The sequence below is a fragment of the Mesitornis unicolor genome, unplaced genomic scaffold (assembly GCF_000695765.1).
Source record: "Mesitornis unicolor isolate BGI_N332 unplaced genomic scaffold, ASM69576v1 scaffold152, whole genome shotgun sequence".
Taxonomy (NCBI): domain Eukaryota; kingdom Metazoa; phylum Chordata; class Aves; order Mesitornithiformes; family Mesitornithidae; genus Mesitornis; species Mesitornis unicolor.
Window position 1 is genome coordinate 2,611 of NW_010166888.1, and position 12,867 is coordinate 15,477.

Below are 12,867 nucleotides of genomic sequence, written 5' to 3' on the forward strand. Positions count from 1 at the left end.
GCATGTGTTATCTTTTTATGCAGGTAATTAAAAAGCCTTTTTAGAGAACTAGAAACCAGTAACTTGAATTATAGCATGTACTTTGAGTTGCTTAACGAAAGGGACCTCAATTTTGTTCTAAGGTAAATATTACAGAATCTATGAAAATTTTAATCTGCTTTTTGTAGTTCTGTTTCAATACTGTTAACTAACAGAATTCTTTTTAATTTTTTTTTTAGACCTATTCAGGGCTGTTCTGTGTAGTTATAAATCCTTACAAGAACCTCCCGATTTATTCAGAAAACATTATTGAGATGTACAGAGGGAAGAAGCGCCATGAAATGCCACCGCACATTTATGCAATATCTGAATCTGCATATAGATGCATGCTACAAGGTAAGAATTAGTTCAATATTACTTAACAGTTAGTTGACAACTCTTTGGAATGTACCTAAAACTCAGGAGCTTTGTTATCCAGCTGTATAATAACTTTTAACACAATCAAAATCTTTTCTAGTACTTAACTTCCACCCGTCCCAGCTTTTCTTATCTAGAACCTTAAAGTTTCAGAATAGAAGTAACTTGGAGGTTAACCCCTATGGCATATTTGGCTGGCTTTCTGAGGCTCAGAAGCAAACTGACACTAACAGGAGGCATACTGTGCCAGCTGGCAGCACTCAACTTTTCAGTAGAAATACCTCTTAAAAAAGGAGGAGATAAGATTCATGTCAAAAGATGTTAGTGCACTGGCTTTGAATGAGGTAAGGATGAAAAAGTGTGATTAAAAAGAGAAAGCTGAAGTATGTTAATGACTTGTCTCTCTAATTCTATGATAATGTTGGTGTTTTAGCAGCTGAAAAATAATCTGAAATGACAATGAAACAATAGTATGTTCGAGTTCAAAAAGAGGTCAGGAAAATGCTTAACCTTGAGGATACTATTTTTTTTTCTCCAAACTGGTATAGATCATGTCTGTAGTACAACAGAGAATAAGTTTATGGCAGGCACATGCTTTGAATTTTGAATTTAAAGCTGTGCTGGACAAATATGAAAACTGTGAATCTGACATTTTATAAATGTGTTGAAATAAACACATGCTATTGCACTTCTGACATAGTGCGTTGGAAATGCAGCTCATGCTATCCAGTATTAGTTCATATTTAGGTGGCTTTTTTACTGATGTGGGAATGCCAGCAAGTTGTATCTGAAAAAGTGTGTGTAATGAAGAGGCAGGTCTGAAAATCTTACCATGTTTTCTGCTATAAACCTGGTATAGATGTAGCGGAAGTAGGGTAAAAGCTATCTGACCTAGTTCACACAAACTGAGGAAACACCGTTTCTGCTGCAAGGTTAACCAGCCATTTAAGGATAAATATTTTTGAAAAAGACATTTCTGGTTTTAAAATAAATCACTGTAAGTCTTCATTTCTTCAGTTGTGCATTTGTCTTTAGGGCTGCTTAATAATAAACTACATACAGGTTGCTGGATTACCCAGTGCTCTTTCACCCCAGAAGAAAACTATGCCATCACCACTGAGCGGGGTGATGCAGGGGTGAGCAATGGGAGAGCAGCAAATTGAGGCCACTAGGAGTTGTCACGCTTCTCAACGGATGTCTGGAGCTCTGTTTGTGTGTTTTTATGAAAGAAAAATTATGGCCTCTTCACCAGAACAACAGCCTCTAACAGCTCAGATCAGAGGTCATCTAATAACAAGTGTAGGTGGAAGAACAGAGCAAACTTTAAAACAATCTTAAGGAGTTTATTCCTAGCAGTCTCAAGAGGCTTGTGGATAAGAGCTTCCCCCTCTAAAAGCACAGTATCTCTTGAAAAGTTCTTGAGACAGATGTCCTTTAATAAAGTAAGTCAATGACAGTAGTTCACGCTTCAGGTGCTCTATATATTTGTTCACCAGTACTGATTTATATCTCTGGAGATCTTGCTGCATGTACAAAACTTACTATTTTTGGAAAATGAAATGGAAAAAAAATTCACCTGGTGGTATATGTGAACAGTCTTGGTTTCTATCCATACAAGTATAGGGAGGTTTATATTTTGTATCAGATCTGTTTGACTTTCTATGCTTGCTTTCTTTTTTGATTTTTATAGTCTGAATTATTTCATGTGAAAGAATGAAGCCATAGATTGGAATAAGAATAGTTGAAAACTATGCAACAGGATCCATTTATTAGGGAATGACTTCTTCAGGGTTAACTAAACCTGTGTTTCTAGTGCCCTTCACGTGCATGGAGCTACTCCCTGTTTATTTTAGCAAGCGATTGCAATCAGCCAGTGAACTTTCTGTTGATGCCTTGCCTTCACAATTGCATTGTCAGGGATAAGTAAAAACTCTAGAACAGACATTAGCATTTTTGTTCTTGGCAAATATTTTACTAAGCAAGCTGTTCTTGCCTGATTAGGGTGAATTGGAGAAAGAGACCTCCAGAGGCAGGGGAAAACAGTGCTGCTTCTGAACTTGAAATGGACTTGTGAAACTGTTTGTGGACACTGCTTCCTTTAGGAGGCAGGTGTTGTACAGATTTCTTCTGGAGATACGCTTGCAGGAAGTGTGAGACTCACTGCTAGTTGTATTGGTGATTTTATGCAATATATAGTCTTGCAAAACTGTGATTGGCCATGATGGGAATGAGTAGTGAGTGAGTATTCCTCTAAAGCAGGGTGAGTGGGGAAGTCTGGCACTAACACTGCTCGGTGCCGGTCCCTCTGCTTACAGAGCCTCTGGTGGGGCCTGATGCAGAGACAAAGGCACATCAGGGAACTTGACTTTAAGTCTCCATATAAATAAAACTTACAGTTGCAACAACTACAGTTTTCTAGTCATCAGAACATCAAATAATACTTGTCTTAATGGTATGAGATATTACAATATTCAATTTATTTTCTGGTTATGAGTGGCAACACAAGGTCAGCTACTGAGTGAAGAATTTGGTAGGGAGAGCTAAGTTTTCCCTTTCAGCCAAGTGTTTAACATAATGCACAAAACATCCTTAATCTTCAAACTGTGCCTTATATTTTGATAGACTTTCAGTCTTTAAGTAATGAAACACAAAACATATATCAAACTTTTGACTAGTAGAAATAGATCTTTAACCAAGCTGTATTAATCGCAGGGCTTCAGATTAAGTCATTGGAGGTCTCTGCTAGCATTTAATTGCAGCGTAATCCTTGACCAAGGTGCTTCTGCTGCTAAGTTACTAACACAGAGTTGTAATTATAAAACCATTCTTCTGCAGTTCATGGCCACATTTGTGCACATAGTTGCTTTGGGAGGCAGAGAGAGGATGATACAGAGTGGGGTAGGGAAGATGAGTTTTCAGTGTTATTTCAAGTCACAGCATTGCTCTTACAGCATATGAATAGGTTTCTTTTGATATGAATGACTTCTGCATTTCCAGTGTTTTTGACATCAAAAGTTTAACTATTAGGATTCAAACCTGAAATTGAAATCATAGGAATGCAATTCCTTTGGGTAATACGACCATACCCTTATAAAAATATCTTGGCCACTAATTTAGGTCAGTGAAGGTGGTTGGTGTATTTTCTTGGCCTTTTCAATAATATTTTGTTCACTATAATCATATTTACTTTGCTTCTAACTGATCACAAGCTACCCATTTTCTAGATGTTTGTGAGATGTGTTCATACTGATTCACAGAATACCTGGACCTGACCTGTGACTCTGAGCAACCTCCTTTTCTAAAACACAGTTTTTCTGTGCTGGTAATGGAGCACAGCCAGTGAACTGTTACTCAGTATCTTAATGCTTTCATGCCTTTAATTCAGAGCATGGATGATTAGAGATCAACTTTGTTTCTGCTGATCTGATGGTTTGTATGTTTAAAATAGTATTTGTGCTTAAACAGCAAAATACAGATTTCTGTTTCAGATTATGAAAGCAAAAGGTTTTTTTGATCAGCAGAAACAAGTGCTACATGTGCATCTCAATAGTTACTCCTTGTGTTAAATGTTCCTAGAAATGCTCCGTCTTGTTAAACTGACAATACAAACGCACTACGCAGTACGCTGTCAGTCAGTAAAAGGTTGTATGGAGGCACTGCAAACTGCCCATGACCAAACTGCTCCTCTATTCTTGTCCCCTTCAAGAATTTCCTGTTTAGGGGGAGCTTCAGCCTTGCAGTCTCCACAGGTCAGCTCCCAGTGTGCCCTTTAGTGGGGAGGAGAATGGGCCGAAAATCAATTTCCGTGCCTGTTAAACATGGAGGACAAAGGGGTGGGGGGAAAAGCCACAAAATAGGGAATGTGTTTAAGAAGTCTGGTTTGTCATTCTGGAGGGGGAGCAGTATTCCCTTGAGAGCTGCACTGAATTAGTGTAAGCTGTTGCAAGAAACAGGGAGGTGCAGAATTGTTTTTAATGGCACAGTGTTGCAGATGAACAGTTAGTGGTGGTGCAGCTGGGATGCACAAGGGATTTGAGACAAGTTTTGCAAGGAAAAGCAAACCTCATGGATTGCTTGACCTCTTAAGTGTTGCCTTTTCTGCAAGACTTCCAGTAAGGATGGAGTGTGAACAGAGTCTTATTAAAAACAAGCAAGGCTTTGGGTGCGTTTTGGTTATGACAGTCAGGATTTCTCTTCAGGAAAAGACTCATTACCTAGTGCCTTGACCTCAGAAGATAATAGCATGCAATTCAGCTTTACATACTGGATTTCCCCTCTCTCTCCCCTAGTAATTATTTTTCAAAGTAGTGTGGTAGTAGTAGGGTAAGTGTTACTTCACAGGTGGTTTAGTGGATTTCTCCCGTGCTTTCTCTTCATTTTCCTAATATTATGTTGAAGCAGTAAGTACACACAACCCAGGGGCTTCTAGGCAGATTGAAACTGTTTAACCCTAGACAGAAATCAAATGCAGAAATGCATAGGGTTGGAGTTGGTGTGCTTCACAAAAGAATGCTAGGCTGAGTTTTTCGCGTCTGCTGGACCGTTGACATGGTCGTAAGGAATCGGTATCCTAATCCCTGTGACAACACTGACCTTAATTCTGTTTGGTAATACAATTTGCAAGACTTGCTAGTGTTTTTCTGTACTGCTATAAGTTATAAGCAGTAAGAAGAAAACATTTTGACAAGGACTAGGGTTTTCTTTAAGAAAACTAATTCTGTCAGTCTAATAGTTCATCTGTGACTGTCTTTATTTTCCTAGCAAGGGAGACTTGATTGTGTGAAAGCAACACTAACATAAATTTTTCTCTAGTGCTTTTACCATATTTGGCTTTACCTTCTCCCTCCTCCTTCCTCCCTTCCTATTCCCCCACTGTATTTCTAGTGGAAGGACAGCACTGTTTTATTGTGCCCCTTTATACATTGTCTCTTAAAAGTGTTTTGGAGGTGATATTAAGGAAAACTTGTTTGCCTTTTGTTGCCAAAGACAAGCTTGCCTACTAATATTACTCTTGTATAATTATGCTTAGTCTCTCCTTTTTATCCTGTTTCCCCGAGGACATCTTGATGAGCTCTGAATTAGCACTGATATTTTAGGACTGCCTTTAATCCTGTTGCTGCAGAGAAGGTTTATCGGAAACAGTGTAATACGTGAAGTGAACACTTGGTGTTGGAGACGCCAGTGCTGTCTACGGATACAATACTGCTCTCTTTAAAAACATCATATTGATCTGTATTTTAGTTAATCTTAATTGTTCCCTGTGGAGATGGCTTTTTGTTGCTTCTCCTCACCCAAAAGTATGGAAGGAAAAACTGAAACTAACACATGACAACTCTCTTCTTTAAAGGTCCATTAAATTTTTTGAATGGAAGAGGAAAAAAATCTCCCTGAGACTAAAAAGCGTGGGAGTGAGGAGCATATAGAATCTGTTATATACAGTTAATATCTCGATATTTTCATTACATCTTGACTTACCAAAAGATTCCCCAAAGCCTTTTAACTAGTCACAAAGTGCAGGATGGCCAGTCTTAGCAGAACCAGCTGCTTAGTAAATGTGATGTGCAGGATTTATAGGTGTTTTTATTATGTTGTGATTTCTGTGTTTTACTTTGTCCAGTCTGGCTGCTGTGGAACAGAAATACTTAGGTGATAATAACATTAACATCAAAATTGGTTTGTGTACCAGGAATGTGATATACAGTGGACTTAATGGCTGAGTGGAGGGGAAGAGATAGCAAGAAATGCTGAAAAGGTCTTCTACCTCATTACTTTTGAATTTGAAGTAAAATGGGAAATGCTTCTGTCAGCTGAACCTATTGTGCAATATTTCACCTCCTTCCCTTTGCTCTTCCGTCCTGTCTCTTGGTATTAAATCTGTGTGCTTCAGTGACTGTGAATTTACTTTCATGATTTAAGTTATTGCACCTTGTTAGACCATCTCTGAATGGCATCAGTAGCAATTACTTGTTGAACTTGGTTTCTGTGACTACATTGTAGTGTACTACCATGTTGGGTTTTTTTCCACAGCTTTTTTGTTACTGTTGGAAAAGTTTTAGTACGTTAGTGCTTGTGACAAGAGCTCCCAACCTTTGTCTTTCTCTGTGTAAAAAATGTTTGGATCCCTGCTCTCTACTGGTGTTCAACCTCAAGGTTACAAAGGTAATTAGGCATAATGATATTTACAGTAAGCAACGTTTTCTTAAGCTGCAGTTCCTTAGAAGCGTTACTTGAAGTGGTTGACTTAAATTTTTTTTATGTAACTTCAAGAAGTAACTTTCTCATACTTAAAAATGAGATGGGAGTGACAAATGTTACATAGAGAATTCTTAGTTTCTTTGGTGCTTTGAGTGTCTGCTCCCCCCTTCTGAAGTGAAGTGTTGCACAGATTAGCCGGTTCCATGGTCTTTTCAGTTGATATTCTGACCAACTGATGATGATTTTAATTTTAAAACTTGCTATGCAAGCTGGCTTCGTAATTGAACTGTGACCACGCTAGCCTACGGACAGGAATTCAAGACTTAAGTGCATCCAATTTATGGAATCATTCATGAGATGAATCATTTTGTACATATTACTCAGCCAGCACCTGCTTCTACTCTGAAGCTTTAGTTTAAATTAAACTCCATGTATTTCTGGGTAGTTGTGAAATGGATAATTTGCTTCTGCTTGGCTTTAGCCTTCAGATGACATACATCAAGATATTATTGCTTGTGCAACAAACTTAAATGTACTGTGCTCTTGACAGCACATTGCACTATAACAGCACTGCTAGGTGTTGTGTGTTTAGCACAGTAACTGGTTTTTATCAGTAGTGTCTGCATTCCTCTGGGGTGTTGAACTGAGAGTTTAGCTGTGCTATAACTACTACTGATAGCAATTGCAGTAGCTCCTTTTAGCTCCCCCTTCCCATTTACTTAAATTTACTTGCTGTATTCTGGCAAGGAAGCAACAAGAAGTAGGCGCTGGTTTTAGCACTTAGCAAGTGGAGAGAAGTGGTGAGGGGCTGGTGGTGATGGTCTGCTCTGTCTTCAGTAACCCAAGGCTCACATCACAAATATGATTGCCAATGTATACCTCAGTGCATATGTAGCTTCCCAACCAAGAGTGATGGCATCATCCAGCATCCTTTCACTTGTCCATATTTGAGACTTTCAGGTATTTGGCTACTCCTGACAGCCTTTGTGTACTTTGTGTATCTTCCTCAGTGATTCAGAGTTGCAAGGTGTTGGGCACCTCTAGTATGCTGTTTCATAAAGCAAGGTGAATAAAAGTTCATGGCTTTCTGAATACTCCAGGGCGTTAAAATTCTTTTTTTATGGCTTTTTTCAGAGTGATGGTAAAGCCATCAGATGATGTATAGAAGGAAAACCCGGAAGAAAGCAGGAAAAAATAGGAGTATTTCCTTCGGTGTCTGTCTGCCATTAAGTTGCTTAGGGAAGTTCTCAGGCTGGGAATGTTCCTTAGAGGAAAACATCAGGGAATCACTCCCAAACTGAAGAAAAATTATGATAGCAGACTGCAAGAACCAAATTTTTGAGCTCCGAGATGGAACAGCTGACCGACTGTGCTGCATGTGAGCATTTGGCACAAAACACTTGGTACCAAAGCACCCAGGTGTCAGCTACTGGGTGCTGTCTTTCTGAGATTCCTTTTCAGATCTGGGAATATGAAGAGCAGTGTGCTTGTGATTAGTGCCAAATATGTTGGTAGGAACTGTTCCAAAGAATAAAACTAGCCTTTGCAGGAACATGCATATAATAATATCTGACGACTCCATATGGCTTTTCAAAAGAGAAATCGTGTCTCGCAAATGCACTGATCTGTGAGTGAATCTGTGTGGACAAAGACAGGCTGTCTGATATGACCTGACCTATGTGGCTTTCCAAAAGTGATCTGGTAATGATCCTAACCGGAGGCTCATAAGTAACTGCAATATGAGGAAAGGCCTTCGTATACATGAAGAACTGGTTAAAGATTGACCAATCTTGTCCATTGTTTCAGCTTTTGCTGTGTGGCAGGGTTACTGTTGAAAACCCGCTGGAACTTGTGCTTGTGTTGATGCTTCTCATTTATAAACGTCTTATCTTGAAGAAAGAAGAGATTGTGAGGGAGTGCTTAGCTTACATTGTTATCCAGAGTAGCAAAAATGAGAGCCTGGTGTGAAGAACTGCACCTCAGAGAGTAGAGGAGGTGAAAATGGCATGCGAGACCGCTGTTGTGGAGTGGCACATGTGGGGTGTACTGGGGGGAATGGACTTTAGTAGTGTTGGAGCTGTTACTGCTTGAGGAGGAACTGTAGGGCATGAAACAGATCTGTGGAAATCCAAATTCAGTGTTCAGTAATGGTTATAAATCAGGCAGAGAATGTGAGGAGTAACTGGAAAAGGGATCCAACCAGGAAATGTTTTTACTATAGACTTACAATACAGTTTATCTTCAGCACTCTGTGCAGTTCTGGCCTTTCTCTGCTTTGGGTGAAGAGGAAATATGACGGGAAGACATTCAAAGAACAACTGCAGTTATCAAAACTGCATTCAGCATGGAAATAATAATTCAGATCAGATATAACAGAAGTCTAAATCTGAAGTGGCACTGGGCAAGGGAATAGCAATCCTCCACCCCACCCCATCTCTTCCTATGCCAGAACAAAGGGTCATTACTTGAAGTTCACATGTGACATGTTCAAAACAGCAAAAAGAAGCAATTTTTTTAACAGCGTAGCTAAGCTTTGGCAGTCTGTGCCTCAGGGTGTGATGGGTGCTGAAAGCCTATGCTTGTCCAAAAGGCAAATTGAGGTATTTGTGAAGTTTGAGGATGATGGATCAGGAAATTGCAGGAGAATTTTCTGACTACTGGGAAAATGTTATGGGGAATCTTCCTTAACTGGTAATTTTAGTCCTTACATTTCTGCTGTTGGAGTGTGTGACACCAGTTCTGACTGTATGTGGTCTGTCTTGCTGTATCAGTAAGTTGACTTTGTAACCTGCTTATGAAAGTGCATGTGGATTAAATAGTAATAGTCTGTGTCTTCCCAGCACTGGGCGCTGTGGAGCGTGGTTGGTTGGTGGGGGCCTTGCTGCAGTGCGTGGGAATGGCAGGGGTGCAGGAGGCTGCTGCTGGCTTGGAAGAGGCTGGTAAGACCATGAGAAACGGCAGCACAGCTCCTAGCTCGTTGTGACTGCATGGAGCTTAATTCGTCCTTATTGAGGTGCTTTCCAGCAGTATTATTTGTTACTGCACCACAGTGTTAAACTGGCTGCGAAAAGGCAGCTGGTAAAATGTCACTGTATCTCTTAAAAGCGGTAGTTGTTCGTGATTGCACTCGGCATCTCAAATGAAATAGATTTAAAAGATGAGGTTAAGTTTTGATCCACAAAACCACAGGGAGATATTGTCTTTAGTACAGTAATGAATTCACAGTAGTTACTGGGTCCAGATTTCCTACGATGTTTATCCTCTTCCTTCTTGTGTCATTGGTTTTCACACCCCTTTCTTACTGAAGGCTGAGGCTGGAAGAAAGGGACTGTTAGGTGCTGAAAGTGGGTGGGGAAAAGTTGTAGTTGGTAGGGAGATGCTCTTCCTGTTCCCCTCTTGCCTTCCACAGGGAGATACTGCCTCCTCCTAGGGTAATATGATCTAGATTTTTAGATGGAAATACTATTAAGCTACATAGAAAAAAAACCAAAGCAGACCCCACCAATCAAAGCCGTTCCATAAACAATGGATGTTCTTGACCATTTCTGATAGGGAAGGATTACTTTTGTTACCAGGAGATACAGTGAAACTATCAGATGAATGTTAGTGCTTTGTATTTCTAGAAACAAATGTTTGTGACAGATCTATGTGCTCAAGGGAGAGAGAGAGAAGAGGATTGTAAGGATTTCCCCCCTGTAAATAGTGTAAGGGATATGTGATGCTTGTGTTCAGAAAAATGGCAAAGATGAAAATGCTTGCATGCCTGCACAAGTGCATGTGAGTAAAAGCTCTTTTGACCTTAAAGAAATGAAGGTCAATATTTTTTTTCTCCAAAGGAAAGGAGATCTGAATATACATTAAAAATATATATTATTTTTTTTACAAGCTGAAGGATGGATTTATATTTAACAATTTCAAAGTGTTGTGCTGGAATAGAGTTTATTGAGAATTTACTGGCAATTTAGGCACAAGAGGATAGGGAAAGCATGGTGTTTGTCCTCTGAATTGTTGAATAAAAACTCTTGATAATCAAACCTAAAGGAAATCTGTGTTTAAAATATGAGAAAGTAGCATTAACTTGGGTTCTATGAGGAAAGGATTTTAATGTTTGAACTGTCTCACTTAACTTGAGAGATCCGTTCCTTCCAAATGACCTTCTCCCCCCTACCCTCCCCCAGAAAAAACCCCACCTGTTTTTCTTAAACATTGCACAGCATACAAAGTTGGTTGTTTTGCACCTTTCCATAGCCACAAGGTAGCCTCAACATTTTGGGATGTGAAGAGGTGGAAGCTCATGAGACTGTAACTGATTTTTACATTTTTCTTGGAAAAGTGTTTTCGAATTTCTGATGGTGTTCAGTGATTGGAAAAAGTAATGACTTCACTGCTGAAGAACAGAGGTAGAAGAAGTCTATGTAGCACATATGAGACTTAAAATGTTTTCAGATAAACATACCTAGCAAAAGGCTTATTATAAACCATAGAAAAGAGACAGCAGAGAAATGTTTACAGCTTTTTAGCCCAGCTGTGTCTAGGTGATGTGTTAAAATCCCTGGTGTGTACAGCATGGCTGATCTTACTGGGGGTGGTCTGATGTGCTCAGTGGTCTGTGTCCTGTCCTGTGTGTGACTGGGGACAAAAAGCCAAACCACTGACCATGTTGTGTTCAAGTTGGAAAGCCTGGCTGCGTACTGTTATCGTATTTGCTGTCTTTCCAAATTTGTGGAGTCTAGGCAGAATGAAAAAGCTTGGGAAGAGCCCACTGGAGTGAGAGCTGCTTCACAGCCAGTTTTGTCAAGTGATTCGTGCTTGCTTATTTGTTTAGAAAGGAGAAGACCAAAAGTTAAATGAGTGAGCTTAAATGGCAGATATTACAGTTAAAGGACCTCCTTGAATCATTGTTTCAGTTGACACTGTAATCTTTGTCTAGACAAAATTGTACTACATAGGAAACGGAGCAACTTAAGCAGGGTTGATGGAGAACAGAGACCGCTGCTATGCTAAACACTCTGCAGTCTAAATAAACCTTTTCTGGCCTGTGGCTTTCCAGCTACTACTGATCTTGGATTACTTCGAAGCAGCATGCAAATAAAAACTGATAAGTAAGCATAGGGATGACCTGTGTAGAAGATTTAGGAGCTGCTCATTTCTACTGGGAACGCTCTTCGGGAGCCACAAATTGGGAAGGCTGAGAGCTGCTCACCCGTGTCATGTGAAGAGCAGTGAGTGTAAGTGAGCAAGTCCTTGCAGCTCAAGCTGGAGCACTTCAAGAAGTTGCTGCCTTATGGATTGTTACTGCCCTTCAGCTGAGTTGCATTAAATGCTTCTGTGAGAGTCAGTCACTGGCTGTGACAAGAAATCAGTCACATCAGTCTTTGTGTCTGGCCGGACTGACTCGATGGTGTGGTGCGTGGGGTCAGCTCTTGCAGCCAAAGTACCGGCTCTTTGCACATCTTGGCCCTTGCTCACAGCATGGATCAGCCTTCAGGACTCTGCAGTTTTCTCTAGGCTTTTTCCAAACTGAAGGCTGACTCGTAGTCTCTGCTCATCTCCTAAACTATAGCTGTTGCCCATTTCAAAAGGCTCAATACATTTGGTATTACATAACAGATCAGGGGTGTTTGTGAGTCTTGTTATAAATCTATACCTGTTTGAATGAATTTGTTAAGGAAGGAATACGTTACCTGTTATCTTCTGCTCACAAATTTAGCAACTCTATTTTAATTTCTAGGCTAGACTTACTAAAGCATCACTTAATGATAGTTAATAAAGTTAGTGAAAGATTGCCAGTGAAATCATAAACCATGTTAGAGCTTTTTCAGACTTAATGAGGACTGAAAAAAAAAGTCAAATTTTATCTGGCATGTAATGGAGAAGCTACCCACAGTTTCATTAAGTGGGCAGGACATAGAAAACAAATAGCTGTTGGACTCCTTTTATGCTGATTCAGCCCTGGCTAGCAACTCTGAAAACAAATGTCATGATATTTTTTCTTTAGGAATTTGGGTAATTTCAAGCTAGTGGTGCAAATACCGTACTCATGACTTCTAAAATAGCCTCAATTCATAGCTTGGCTAATTCTTCCAGGGTCTGCTGATGCTGTGCTAGGTTGGCCACTGGTGCTGTGTCTGCCCTGGCGCTTGTCCTGGAGCTTGAGCTATCTGGACTGAGCGAGCGAGTAATGAGCGTGGTTGTGAAGTCTGCTCTAGACACGCAAGAAATACTTGTATTCAGTGCTACGGTTCACTGTAAACAAGTTGCAGGGTAAACTGTGAC

General features: G+C 40.0%; 1 protein-coding gene across 1 annotated transcript in view; it reads left to right on the forward strand.

Moving 5' to 3' along the window:
- Window positions 1-218: 218 nt before the first annotated feature.
- The window catches only part of MYH10 (myosin, heavy chain 10, non-muscle), a gene marked incomplete at its 5' end in the record, with an annotated part of 86,183 nt that continues 73,534 nt past the window's right edge, over window positions 219-12,867 (forward strand). The window contains one exon of the mRNA XM_010195095.1: window positions 219-375. Within this exon, the coding sequence (XP_010193397.1) occupies window positions 219-375 (157 nt within the window). The remainder of the gene's footprint in view (window positions 376-12,867) is intronic.